This window comes from Nyctereutes procyonoides, unplaced genomic scaffold (assembly GCF_905146905.1).
Source record: "Nyctereutes procyonoides isolate TBG_1078 unplaced genomic scaffold, NYPRO_anot_genome, whole genome shotgun sequence".
In the NCBI taxonomy this organism is placed as follows: domain Eukaryota; kingdom Metazoa; phylum Chordata; class Mammalia; order Carnivora; family Canidae; genus Nyctereutes; species Nyctereutes procyonoides.
In genome coordinates this window covers 50,602,897-50,617,338 of record NW_026575131.1, presented here as the reverse complement: position 1 = coordinate 50,617,338, position 14,442 = coordinate 50,602,897, and the positions used below count along the sequence as shown (strand labels likewise).

Sequence of the window (14,442 nt, the reverse complement as noted above, 5' to 3'; positions counted from 1 at the left end):
CTACGTCTGCAAGAGTCACCAGGGAGATACCCCAGGTCGTTTGACTGACTCTCAAGAGCCACGTCAGACCAGTTCTTCTTCCAGGGATGACAGCAGTTTGAGGGGCCTTGTTAAAGAGCATCTCTTGGGGTCACCCAGGCCTATGACTGCAGAGCCTCTTCCCAGCACAGCAGGGGGGTGTGGGGGTGGCCGGCTGCTTCTCTGGGGCTTTGCTTTCCCTGTCACCGTTGGGGACATCTGGGTAACAGCTAGTCATGAATGTCATCTCGCGCTCGGAGCTCATCTCATTGTAATGTTGACATCCGCTGCAAAAGCTGCTCTTGGCGCGCTGTCCTGCCGCTGCTTGGCAAAGATCCATTGTTGTCATCAGCTGATGGGTGAGTGGAGCTGAAGGCTGGACCAGTCCAAACCAGGCTGCTCTGAGGACCGGAGCCACTGCTCCTCCCTCTCCTGCCTCTGTCCCTCTGCCCTGGCCTGGGCAGCGGGCTCGTGGGTCAGCCTTCAGGACCCACAGCTGCGACCTTCCCTGTCTTTCCCTTCCTGTCTCCCCCGTCCTACGCCTGATCCGCTGCCTTCCTGTTTAGGTCAGTTCTACAGCAACGGAGGGCATTCTGGGAATGCCGGTGGTGGCGGCGGCGGGGGCGGTGGTGGCTCCTCTGGCTATGGCTCCTACTACCAAGGCGACAACTACAACTCACCAGTGCCCCCGAAACACGCTGGAAAGAAGCAGCCCCACGGGGGCCAGCAGAAGCCCTCCTACGGCTCGGGCTACCAGTCCCACCAAGGCCAGCAGCAGTCCTACAACCAGGGCCAGTACAGCAACTACGGCCCCCCCCAGGGCAAGCAGAAGGGCTATAATCATGGACAAGGCAACTACTCCTCCTACTCAAACTCCTACAGCTCCCCCGGGGGCGGGGGCGGATCAGACTACAGCTACGAGAGCAAATTCAGTGAGTTGGCTTCCAGGGCCCCGAGGCCTGGCCAGGGTCCAGGCTGGCGGCGCATCCCGTGGAGTGGCGGAAGCTCAGCATTGTCCTGACCTCTTGCTGAGGGACTGGAAGGAAGCCGGGCGGTGCTGACTGCCCGGGTGGGCTTTAGGAGAATCCTGGAGGCAGAGTTCCCCTGGCCCGCATCCTTGCTGTTCCCTTCCTGTCGCTTTCTCCGAAGGCAGGTCTAGTGGAGGCCCCTGTGCCAAGGAAGCCTGTGGGTTGAGGCTGGGGCACAAGGGTGGAGTCTGTGAGTCTGGGCAGCTACTGTGAGGTAACTTCCAGGGATGGGCTCTGGAAACAGTGTTGCGTTCAGCCTCCAAAAGAGCCCAAGTCACTTTTCTGCTCCGCCTCTCCCTCCACCTCATGCACAAACTCAGCAGGCTGCACTGGTGGCTGAGCTAGGAAAGCGTAGGTGTGCGCTTGTTTTCTGTGATGGGACACTGGCCAGCAGGAGGGCCAGGGACTTTAAAAGAAGCTGTGCTCCCTGTGTGTGGGCCAGGGGGCACTGGGTGCCTGGTTGGTGACAGCTGGGTGGGAGGAGAAGAGACTGGTATATGGCTCCTGAATTGCTGGGAAGCTTGTGTTGGAGGGGAAGGTGGGAAGACAGGATGCACCTGGGCCCTCCAATCCAGGGCACAGAGACCTGGCAGGGCTCCAGCTGGCCCCTTGCAGTTCTAGGTTGAATTGGCGTGTTCTAGGTTTAAGCAGTCAGAACAGGGAGATTTGCAGAGGCTTATGGTCTCAACCTATGGCCTGCTACTTCCAGGCCCACAGCTCAAGGATCCTGGACCACCCCAGCTGTGTTTTTGCCAAGGCCCCTTAACCACATTATCTTCTCTCCTCCAGACTACAGTGGTAGTGGAGGCCGGAGCGGCGGGAACAGCTACGGCTCAGGCGGGTCGTCCTACAACCCAGGGTCACACGGGGGCTACGGCGGAGGTTCTGGGGGCGGCTCCTCATACCAAGGCAAACAAGGTGGGCCTGGATTGGCAGGTGGCACAGCCGGGGGTGGGGGGAGGGGTCCAATGATGAGGGGCATCACCTGGCGGGTAGCATAGGCAGGGCTACAGTGGCACCTGCCATCTGGCTTCCATATGGGCTGAGAATAGGAAGAGGGAGATCTGGGCACATGGGCTCAGAGATACCTCTAGCATCTCAGCTTTCCAGAAGTCAGACATCCAGATGATAGCTAGATGACACCTGAATGGAAAAACGCTGATGACACTGAGGCCCACACAGCCTGCTGTGTGGCCTCTGGTTCAGGGGCTTCAGGCTCAGCCTTGTGCTTGGGGAGCCCCCAGATACAGCTCCCGCTGCTGCTGCCTCTGCCTATACTGGGCAGATCCTCACCGCTTACAAACCAGGGTCCAGTGGTTCTACCTCGCAGGGTGTTGGTGACAACCAACCCCATTTACCCAGGAAGGGCACTGAGCCAGAGGCAGTGCCCAGTCTGCTGCCCTGCTGTGGTCTCCCCAGTGGACATGACGTGGACACACAACATGGCTCAGGTGTTGCCGTGGTCCTGAGCTCTGATTACAGGCAAAGCCCCGTGCCCCTCACCTCTAACCCACCCCTCTCTTCCCCAGGAGGCTACTCGTCACAATCAAACTACAACTCCCCGGGGTCCGGCCAGAATTACAGCGGCCCTCCCAGCTCCTACCAGTCATCACAGGGCGGCTACGGCAGAAACGCAGACCACAGCATGAACTACCAGTATAGATAAAGCCCCCGCCGAGGGGTGAAGATTTGTACCTTCTGCACTTACCCCTCGTTGTAAGATTCAGTTTTATGCATCACAGTTAACATGTCAGCTGGCCCCTCCAGGCCCCTTCCGCCCCAACTTGTCCACGTTGCTGTGTTGTGAGGTGCGGCTGGTCACGCCCGTGACCCGTCCTGTGACCCATATTTAGCCGTGTTTGGGACTTCCATGTCTTCAATGGTTTGTTAGTTGCCATCACAACTTTGTCCGAGTAGAGTTTTTTGAGTTCTTGCAGTTACGTATCCCTCTGTCTATTTACAATTGGTGTTAGTGTTAACTCAGTTTGTCTTTAAATAGCTACAGAAGGGATACATCATCTGTTAATGCTTTTGTGAAGTGAGTTAAACGAGCTTTCTGTATTTTAATGCTTTAGTGTTTCAGTTTTATAAGTGAAGATTTTATTTTAAAAACCAGTGGGAAAGAGTGGGTTTTTTTTTGTATGTCTGGATCATTCAGGCAGTACATCTGAGTTAAGCTGAATGTAGACAAATAAAGAAAAAGAAAACTCTGTGCCCGTGGTAGGCTTGGGTGTCTGACCCACCAGCAGTGTGATGGGCAGGTTCCTCCACTGTTCCCAGCATGGGAATGTAGGGTGGGGGTAGCAGGGCAGTCCCCTCTCACCAAAGCGTCTGGCTCCAGGCCTCTAGATGCCTTTATTCCAAGTTTGGCTGGGGCCAGCACCCCAGTTACATGGGATCTCGTATTCCTGGTGTCCCAGGGGCTCTTGGGGTCTGCACAGTGGCATACAAGTGGCCCACGCTGGTGTTTGGGGACTTGCTCACACATTTCAGCATGCTTGCTTTTCTGCTCCTTGAATTCTGGTGTAGTTTTAAGTGCAGTTTCTTGTTTCCATGGAGTAAAATGTCCTAGGTTTAGTACATGTAACCTGACTTGAAAGGGGCTGATTGAATCTGGCTAAAGCACCCCAAGATCTGAGAAACCCAGCCATAGAACCTTCTATATATCAGAATGGCGTGGTTTTGTGTTCCCAACAGCTGCAGCCTTCGTCCCTGTTGCCACCCCTGCCCAGGGGATCAGAGTGCGCAGTTGGGGTTCTTTCTCATAGCCCAGATCTGCCCCATTCTAGCAGGTTTCCCTGGAGCAGTGCTTCTCAATCCCAGGCAGTTACGCTGCCTATTTGGGGGACATTGCCACCTACTGGGCAGAGGCCAAAGATCCTATCGACCATTCTATGCTTGAGTGTCAGCTATGTGGAGGTGGAGGAACCTGCCCTGAGAACAGTGCTTTTCAGCTCTGGCCCTGCCCTGGGGATGGGCAGAGGTAGCGGCTCTGACTGCCTTTGCCCAGGCTTCAGCTCTGTCTGGGAAGAGCCTCGGGTGAGGCGTGGGGCTGCACCTCTGCAGGGACCCTTCTCCTCTTGCCGTCTCTCTACCATCTCTCAGACCAGGCACCGTTTGCATCCTGAACCCTGGGAAGTCCCTTGGCCTCCTGGCTTGGTTAACCATAGCCTTTGGAAGAAGATCATTCTTGACTCAGAATTCTTCAGCTGAGGCAGAAAATCCAGTGTGCCTTCAAAGGACAAAGCTTTGCCTTGGAGAGATGAAAGAAAGGTGTTCTGCACTAAACAAAAGAAAACATTGGAAGAATTTTGCCTTCTGCTGGAGCAGAGGAAGAACCAGGTGGTCCAGCCTGGGGAGAGGGAGGAGGGATAATGTGATGCCCATCTGAGAAGTTCATGGTATGAGCATTTAGGTTGGCCTGCAGTGCACTGGGGTCCCTTGAGTGTGTGTGTGTGCGTGCACTCGGGACAAGAGACAGATCCGAGGGATGGGTCCAAACCCAGATGTGATGGGATGTGACTTGTCCATGATCCATCATCTCTTCTAGACACTTCAGGGGGCTGGGACCAAGAGCCCCTCGAGATCATTAGGACCTTATATTGAAATGAGAAGACACAGGCTACATACAGATGAAGCCTGTACCCATGAGGAAGAACACCCCGCCCTGCCTGCCAAAACACCTTCAAACCGTGGGCTTGTCTGCTCAGCACAGGTCTCTTACTGTCCGTTTCTGAAGCAGTGACTGCCACCACATTGAAGTTTTTTGAATGTAGACCTTCACAAGGGCAGGAATCTTGAGGAAGGCAGTGGAGAACTCCCAGGCCATCTTGATGTGGAGGCCTCAGGGAGTTATGAATGACTTGGGGCCATGTTCCTCTTGTGAAAAAGGGTTTGTTTGGGTTGCTTGTCTCATGTGGATGCCTGTCTGAATCCTTGAACCTGGTCTGAGCGCTCCCAAAGCCAAGACAAGCTTTGTTGATCTGATTGACATTCATTGCCAAGAACAGAGCAGTATCTGAGAAGGAGGATCTTTTCTTGTTTCTTCCAGTTCCTGGTAACTTGAGGCTTGTGACAGCATCACTCTAGGAGCCACCTCCTTCATGTGACCTCCCTGTGAGCCTGTGTCTCAGATCTACTCCTTTCTTCTAAGGACACCAAGTCAATGGATTTCAGCTCCACGCTAATCCAGGGAGAGTGCATCTCAACATCCTTCACATTCATGGTTGTGTCAGCAGTTAAGACTTGGATGTACATTTTTGCAGGAGTACTATTCAGCTCACTGAAAGGGTTGAGTGAAGGCTTTATCCCATGCTGGTGGCACAGCCCTGGGAGTTTGTTGACCACTGCCAGGATCACCATGGTGGGTACCTGTCCCAAGGCAACAGCTCATGAGCACACATCCCTCGGCACCCTTACTGCTTGGGGACTTCGTTGGTGCTAATGGCAGTGTTATGCATTTGGCCAGTGACAGTATCTCAGCCCTCAGGACCTGTCATTCCAGGCAACTGGGTTCAGATTGTGGCCGCCACCATAAGCATGAAGAAGACCTGGGTGCTGGCATGTCATTCATTCAGAGCTGACCAAGGTCTCTCCAGGCCTGTTGCCCTCCAAGCTCAGGAAGCCAGCATGGAGGAAGTTCTTGCTGAGATGCTTCTCCAGGTCCTCCTTGGCCAGGGACACAGTGGGCAACAGAGGGATGCCTCAGCCCATATGCTGCCAGAGGAGGGTGTCCTGTGTCATTCAGTCACCAGCAGAGCTTGCCAGGAACGTCAGCAGGAAGAGCCAGTGGCCCACATGCTCAGCAAGTGGATTAGGGTAGGGTACTTACTTGGTGGATAGGCGCACGAGGGTCAGTGACCCAGGACTGGACACTATCCCAGAGGGCTCAGGATGCCTTTGGAGGGAGGAAGGGGGAAAGACCTCATGACTGAGGGAACACCTGAACACATGCATGGTGGGCTGAGATGATGGGAAGAGCCTTGCAGGGAATTTCAGCTGATCCCACGGGAAGGTTTGGGGTGGTTAAGACCGAGGACCAAAGGGGGGTGCTCTAAGCAGTAATAATGGGATGCAGATCCAAGATTTCCACTTTTGTCCATTGATCAGAATCACTAGGGTCCTGGTTGTCCCGATGGCCTGGGATCCAGTCTGACCTGGAAGTCGATGCCCAGTTGCTTCCACTCTGGCAAGGGAATGTGCACTGTCCCTCTGACCACTGATCATTCTTGTGCAGTTGGCAAGGCCCGTCCCAACCTTCAGTACTGACCTGGTCCCCCAGGTCTGGCTTTTTGCCTCTGGGCTCAGCCTTAGGATTCAGTCTGCGGGTGTGAGCCCCACACTGTCTGCCCTTTGCAAGCCTATCCAGAGACTTCTGGACACAATTATGGGCCACACACCAGCAAGCCTTCTTGGCCTGAATGCTCATTCTAACCCATCCCAGAATAAATGGAAACTTCATGTGTTCATTGTTTCATTCACTCCACATGTATTTATTGGGTGTTGCTTATGTATCAGTCCCATATAGTGTGCTGGGAATGTGAAGTTGGGTCTTCTGATGGAGCTTCCAGGTACCAAGAGGGCCCTGGTCCAGCTGGTAGGGAAAGAAGGCTGTCTGTTACAAGAGACAAAACCGTTAAATCAGAAGGTGTATTAAGGGAGGGTGAGCACAGGTTATGCCATGTAGAGGAGCAGTATGCACAAAAGTTGAGCTGTGTGTTGCGCATTGACTTGAGAGCTGAAGTCAGGTGGGTGAAGCATTCTGGTTGCAAGGTGAGAAGTATGGTTGGATGTCAGCAGAGGCGAACCACTGCAGGGCCTGGACAGCCTACGGTGGAGTTCTAACCTTTATCTTGAGGGCAGTGGGGAGCCAAGGAGGGATTCTGAGGGGGTGGAGAACCTAGGCTCAGTCGTGCCTCTGAGAACAGCCCTTTTGGCTGTTGAGCAGAGAATAGGTGTGTGAGAGGTTAGGATGCAGGCAAGGTTCAGAAGGCTCAAGTTTGGAACATCTGAACTGAGACATAGGGTGATTTAGACCATAGAGTCCATTGGACTAGGTAGGAAATCTCTCCCAGACCTGAAAGGGGTAACACCTAGAGGGCCCACACTCGCAGGCACTCTGCTCTGTAAAGAGACAAGCAGAAAAGTCTAAGACACCATGGAAGTCATTCTCTGGTGGTAGCAAGTCCTGGGCCCGTGCCTTTCCCAGTGGTTCCCAAGAAGCTCGGTCTCCTTAGCACTCAGGGAAGGATAGCCCCCATCCCTGGCTGGAGAAACAAGAAAACATCTACTCTCCAGCCTCCTGGAACAACCACCCACACCGGGCTCCAAGTACCCATTTCAACATCAGAGCTATTCAAAATCCCCAGCTCCTCTTCCAGAGGTTGTGGATTTCCCAGTCTTTGCTCAGAAATCCGATTCCTGCCCTTATGGGTTCCGGGATCTCAGTACCATCTTTTTAAATTTATTCATGAGAGAGAGGCAGAAACAGGCAGAGGGAGAAGCAAGCTCCATGCAGGGAGCCTGACATGGGACTGGATCCTGGGTCTCCAGGATCACGCCCTGGGCTAAAGACCGCTAAACCACCGGGGCTGCCCTCAGTATCACCTTATGGCCAACTACCTAGCCCGGGTTTGGGGACTTCCCCCAGGCGACTGGCGTTCCCAGAGAAGGGCAAGTTGGGAGACCTACTGAGAACCCCCTCCAGCCACGTCTGGAAACCATGCGCAGACCTCCGCGCGAGGGGCGCAAATGCCGCCCCAGGTCCCGCCTTTGCCGACACCTCCCTTACCAAACCACGTCCCGTGTGCCCGTAAGTCCGCGGGGTACACTGCGCCTGCCCCTTTTTATGCCCGATCAACAGACTCGGTTTGAAACCAGTATTCTACAGGCCTCGCTCCCAGCAGTCCCCGCCTCGAGATCCCACGCCCTTATGCCGTCAGCAAACTTGCAATTGGGCGCTGTTTCGGGCTCCGCCTACGGTCGCGCCCCATAGGTGTTTCCCGCCTGGAGCTCCCAGCCAACCGCTTGGGAAGGGACGTTTTCCCAAGGCTCCGCCCCCAGAGCCGCCGCGTCCCTGGTCTCCTGACAACGCGCATGGCGCTGTCCAGCGTCCTGAAGCCGCTGTCCCAGCGCCTCTCGAAAAGTGGCGGCATTCTGGCGCCCCCAGCCCTTTCTACTGAGTAGCACTGAAACCCCTAAAGCAGATGTCAGTGAATCTCAGCTGCACCCCACCTCCACACCCCAGTTTACCTCTTGGTAACAAAGCTGGCTTCACGCTCTGCTAAGAAACCCCCACCTTCCCATCTAGACGCTCAGAGGAAAGTCCTCATTGCAAACCAGAGGCTTTGCAGAAACGGGCTCTGACCTTCTCACGCTCATCTTCCCTTCCTTCCCTCGCTCCCTCCAGCCACACTGACCACCCCGCTGCACTGCGAACAATCCAGACACATTCCCACCTCAGGGATTTTACTCTGTTTCCACTGCCTGAAATGCCCTCTCCGAGAGCTAGCTAGCTAGCTTGCTTTCTTCTTTCTTTTCTTCCTTTCTTCCTTCCTTTTCTTCTTATTCTTCCTCCCCCTCCTCCTTTCTCCCCCTCCTCCTTTCTCCCCTCCTCCTTCCTCCTCCTCCTCCTCCTCCTCCTCCTTCTTCCTTCTTCTTTCTTTCTTCTTCTTCTAGTAATTATACCCAATGTGGGGCTCGAACTCACAATCCAGAGATCAATAGTCACACGCTCCATCGACTGAACCAGCCAGGTGCCCCTCTCTCTGAGATCTCAATGTGGCTCCCTCCAGATCTCCTTCAGGCCTTAAATCACATCTCACCTTCTCGGCGATTGTGGTCCTGACCAGCCTACTTAAAATAGTCACCTTTCAGGGGCACCTGGCTGATTCAGCTGGTAGAGCATGCAATTTTTGATCTTGGGTTCGTGAGTTCGAGCCCCATGTTGGGTGTACAGATGACATAAAAAATAATACTCACTTCCCAACTCTTTTTCCTCTGCCCTGCCCTATTTATTCCCTAGCCCTCATCATCACTTGAGTTATGGTATGTTTAACTTATTTTTCTTCTTTGCTCATCCAGGGCATGGATTTTGGTCTCCTTGTTTACTGCTGTGTTGCCAGCAGTGAGAACAGGGACTTGCACAGAGTGGACACTTCATAATGTTTATTACATCAATCTTCATGTGTGTATTTGAGCACTTAAAATGTACTAGGCCCTGTACACCATCATAATGATCCTCTGCCCCAAATTAAAGATTAAGAAAGTGATACTGAGAGTAGCATCACCTGACCAAAGTCACCTGGCTTCTGAATCCCCCCCCCCACTCCCAGATTCCTCTGTTTGTAACCTTTTCACCCCTGCTCTATGCTGCAATCCCTAATGCTGCCTTCTCCTTCAGGAAAAGAAGCTGTATGGGAGGGTGGCTTCACAGAGCTCAGACAGGACTAGATTTCAATTCCTATTCCTTGATTACTAGCAATGTGACCATGAGCAAGTCGGTAAATGTTTGTGCTCCAGTTTCTTCATAAAATGGGAATGATAATGGTATCCACCCCCCTGTACTGTGAGAAGTGATGACACTGTAGGGCTTACCAGACAACTGGCACACACGGGCGCCTGCTCCAATAGTGTTGGCAGGGTTGGTTCTTCATCATCATCATACTATTATTTGAGGAAACTAAACAAACAACAAAACACATTTTTAAAAGATTGTATTTATTCATCAGAAAGAAAGAGGCAGAGACATGGGCAGAGGGAGAAGCAGACTCCATGCGGGAAGCCCAATGTGGAACTCGACCCCCAGACCCAGGATCACACTCTGAGCCAAAGGCAGACGCTCAACCCCTGAGCCACCCAGGCATCCCAACAAAACACATTTTAAAAAATCAAGAGGATGTCTTGTTCCCTTGGCAGCGGTAGTTGCAGGGGATTGTGCAGACATGGCCAAGATTAAGGCTCGCCACCTTTGCAGCAAGAAGGAAGAGCTGCTTATACAGCTTTAAGAAAGACCTGATGGTGGAGCTGTCCCAGCTGTGGTGCCAAGTGACAGGCAGCTCTGCTTCCAAGCTCTCCAAGATCTGAGTTGTTAACAAACGTTCTTTGCCTGTGTTCTTTCTTACCATCATTAACCAGACTCAGAAAGAGAACCTTGGGGAATTCTACAGGGGTAAGAAATACAAACCCCTGGATCTGTGCCCCAAGAAGATGCCATGCGCCACCGACCGAAGAACCCCGGGGAAAGCCTGAAGACCAAGAAGCAGCAGCAGGAGGAGCAGCTGCACCGCCGCAGAAGTTGATAGTCAAGGTCTGAGCACTTGCATTTGTAAAACACAAACGAGCAATAATGACAACAACAACAATAATAAATCAAGAGGATTGCTAGACTAGTATTATGTCTTGCAAAAAACATAGAGGGAGTAGAGCATGGAACTCTTGATGTTGGGGTAGTTAGTTCGAGCCCCACATTGGGGGTAGAGTTTAAGAAAAAAAGAATATATCTATTATATATATATAATATTATATATATAACATTTATTTTTTAAGATTTTATTTATTTATTCATGAGAGAGAGAGACAGAGACAGGCAGAGGGAGAAGTAGGCTCCATGCAGGGAGCCCGAAGTGGGACTCGATCCCTGTCTCCAGGATCAGGCCCTGGGCTGAAGGCGGCACTAAACCCCTGAGCCCCCGGGGCTGCCCATATTATAACATTTATATTCAAAGCACTACATTTAGAAAAGGAAATGTTCAGGGCCACCTGGGTGACTCATTGATTGAGCATTTGCTTTTGGCTCAGGTTGTGATCCTGGGGTCCTGGGATCGAGTCCCCCATCTGGCTCCTGGTGGAGAGGCGGCTTCTCCCTCTGCTTATATCTCTGCCTGTCTCTGTGTGTTTCTTATGAATAAATCAATAAAATCTTTTTTAAAAAGTAAAAAATAAATAAAAAAAGGAAATGCTCAACAGCTCAACTATGTTGAATTCTATCACCAAATTCCCTAAACTGAGTAGTGAAAGATGTCACTAAATGACTCGAACATCTGGGAAAATGTCAAACCTTAGTAACAATCACAGACATGCAGACTAAAACCCCAATGAAACACCATTTCATATACACCTGGTTGACAGAGTTGAAGAGTTCTGAAAATGAAAGAAGTCCCAAAGATTCCTTATTTGTTTGATGCTCAAAGTAATCTCCAGGGGCACCTGGCTCTGTCGGTTAAGCACCTGCCTTTGGCTCCAGTCATGGTCCTGGATTCCTGGGATTAAACTCTGAGTCTGGCTCAGTGGGGAGTCTGCTTCTCCCTCTCACACTGCCCTCCCCCCACCTCCGCTCATGCTCTCTCACTCTCTCTCAAATAAATTATTTATTTTTAAAAAATGTAATCTTGGGATCCCTGGGTGTTGCAGCGGTTTGGCGCCTGCCTTTGGCCCAGGGCGCGATCCTGGAGACCCAGGATCAAATCCCGCGTCGGGCTCCCGGGGCATGGAGCCTGCTTCTCCCTCTGCCTATGTCTCTGCCTCTCTCTCTCTCTGTGTGTGTGACTATCATAAATTATAAAAAATTTTTTAAAAAATTAAAAAAATTAAAAAAATAAAAATGTAATCTCTACACCAATGTGGGGCTCAAACTCAGGACCCTGAGATCCAAGAGTTGCACACCGGGCTCCTAGGTGGCACAGCTGGTTAAGCTAACTTATATGGCTGTTGTGGGTCTCAATTGCTGTAATCACCTGGAAAAAGTTGGTACTGCCTAGTAAAATTGAATATCCATCTGGTCTAGGGTCTTGTAAGTCCATTTCTAGGATTCTTGCGCAAGTTTACAAGGAGATGTGTAAACAGATGCTCACAGCAGTACTGTTTATAATAGCACAAACAAACAAGTAAAAACCCTGAAAAGTTCGCAAGTTCATTGACTGGAGAATGGATAAGTACACTGTGGTATATTTATACCAATATGTGAGACTATGTTGATTTGCAGGAAAAAAAAGAATGGACCGTAACTACATACAACACAAATAAGTCTTTATTTCTTTTAAGACTTTTATTTATTTATATTCATGAGAGACACACAGAGAGAGGCAGAGACATAGGCAGAGGGAGAAGCAGGCTCCATGCAGGGAGCCCCATGCAGGACTTGACCCCTGATTAGTGTCTCAGCACTAATAAGTCTTAGACACATAATCTAAGAAAGATAAAGTAAATCACAGGGACTAGGTGATATAACAATCTTTTATTTTTTTAACATTGTTTTAAAGACTTTATTTATTTGACAGAAAGAGAACACAAGCAGGGTGAGCAGCAGGCAGTGAGAGAGGGAGAAGCAGGCTTCCCACAGAGGAGGGAGCCCAAAGCAGGGCTCAATCCCAGGAACCCTCCTGGGATCATGTCCTGAACCGAAGGCAGACGCTTAACCTATTGAGCCACCCAGGCGCCCCTATAATGATTTTATTAGACTAGATGGAATAGGCACTGCGGGACAACTGACAGTTTATCTCATGCCTCCTTTTTGCAATTGAATTATAAAATAAGTATTATGAAACTTACATTTGGAGTAAATTATAATGTTGGGAATGTTTTGGGGGGCAATTCCATGAGTTGGTGATCCATGAATAGTGGGAAATGGTAGTTCAAAGACTCCATTTAGGGGTCCCTGGGTGGCTCATTTTGTTAATCATCTGTCTTCTGCTCAGGCCTTAGTCCCAGCGTCCTGGGATTGAGCCCCACTTCCAGCTCCCTGCTCAATAGGGGTCTGCTTCTCCCTCTCCCTCTGCCTGTGTCCCTGCTGTGCTCTTTCTCTCACTTTCTCTCGAATAAATGAATAAAAAAAATATTTTTTTAAAGGCAGAGACACAGGCAGAGGGAGAAGCAGGCTCCATGCAGGTAGCCCGATGCTGGACTCGATCCCGGGACTCCAGGATCATGCCCCAGGCTGAAGGCAGGCGCCAAACCGCTGAGCCACCAAATCAATTTGATCCCCAAATAAATAAAATCTTTAAAAAAAGGCTCTATTTATAAAAATTATTAAAGGTTGTAGAAGATGAAAAAAAACATACCTAAATACTCAAAAACAACAACATCATCAGGAAGAAAAAATATATTTGCTAATATATGCTGACAAGTATCTGTGAGTGTAGACAAGAATGAATAAATACTAAACATTACTTAATATCAAAGGGTGAGAATTAAAAAAATAAAGAGTGAGCATTGTTTTGGTGGGGAACACACAAGTGGGAAAGATAATTCACAGTATAGATTTTCTCCACATTTTAAAAAAGATTTATTTGTTTATTCATGAGAGACACAAAGAGAGGCAGAGACACAGGCAGAAGGAGAAGCAGGTTCCCTGCAGGGAGCCCGATGTGGGATTCCACCCCAGGACCCTGGGATCACACCCTAAGCTGAAAGTAGACGCTCAACCACTGAGCCATCCAGGCGTCCCTTATCTACATTTTTAAAAAGCCACTTGGTTATGTATGATCTATTTTATTTTATTTGGTTATTAATTATTTTTTAAAGTAATCTCTACACTCAATGTGTGGCTTGAACCCACGACCCTGAGATGAATAATTGTATGTTCTTGCAACTGAGCCAGGTGCCCCATATATTATCTGTTTAAAACCTTAGATAAGGGCAGCCCTGGTGATGCAGTGGTTTGGCGCCGCCTGCAGCCTGGGTGTGATCCTGGAGGCCCGGGGTCGAGTCCCACATCGGGCTCCCTGCGTGGAGCCTGCTTCTCCCTCTGTCTGTGTCTCTGCCCCTCTCTCTGTGTCTATGAATAAATAAAAATCTTAAAAAAAAACTTAAATAAGGTTATTTAATAAAACTGAATCCTACGTAAAGCTTATTACACTCCTCTGCTTTCAAAATTTTCATTGTATTTGATGTACTTTTTGTGTACATGTTTTCATTTCTTTATATACATTTTTACTGTAGAAAAATAAATAAAATTTACCATTTTTGCCTTTTTTTCATATTTGCTAAGAGATTTCCTCCCCAGTTTTATTGAGATACAGTTGACATATAACATTGTATTACTTTTATTTACTTCATTTGTTTATTTATTTGAAGAAATCTGTACGTCAACATGGGGCTCACACTCAAGACCCTGAGATCAAGAGTTGCACACCAGGGTGCCTGTGTGGCACCATTGGTTAAGCGTCTGACTGTTGGTTTTGGCTCAGGCCCTGATTTCAGGGTCATGGGATCCAGCCTGGAGTGGGCTCTGCACTCAGTGCAGACTCTTCTTGAGATTGTCCCTCTCCCTCTGCCCCTCCTGCTCGTGCTCTGTGTGTGTCTCTCTCTAAAATAAATAAATAAATAAATAAATAAATAAATAAATAAATAAATAAATAAATAAATCGTAAAAGAAAAGAGTTGTACACTCTACCAACTG

At 49.9% G+C, this 14,442-nt stretch overlaps 1 protein-coding gene and 1 pseudogene across 4 annotated transcripts in view; both read left to right on the top strand.

Annotated features, from left to right (window-relative positions):
• Positions 1-6,522, top strand: part of ILF3 (interleukin enhancer binding factor 3) — a 32,542-nt gene extending 26,020 nt beyond the window's left edge. For 2 of the 4 annotated variants that reach the window (XM_055343274.1, XM_055343275.1), the window contains exons 18-20: positions 585-950; positions 1,836-1,964; positions 2,576-6,522. In XM_055343274.1, the coding sequence (XP_055199249.1) occupies positions 585-950; positions 1,836-1,964; positions 2,576-2,712 (632 nt within the window). In that variant the 3' untranslated portion in view covers positions 2,713-6,522. The remainder of the gene's footprint in view (positions 1-584; positions 951-1,835; positions 1,965-2,575) is intronic. The other 2 variants (XM_055343277.1, XM_055343276.1) reach the window with 1 other exon arrangement.
• A 3,418-nt stretch (positions 6,523-9,940) lies between these two features.
• Positions 9,941-10,345, top strand: LOC129522206 (60S ribosomal protein L35-like; annotated as a pseudogene).
• The last annotated feature ends 4,097 nt before the right edge of the window (positions 10,346-14,442 follow it).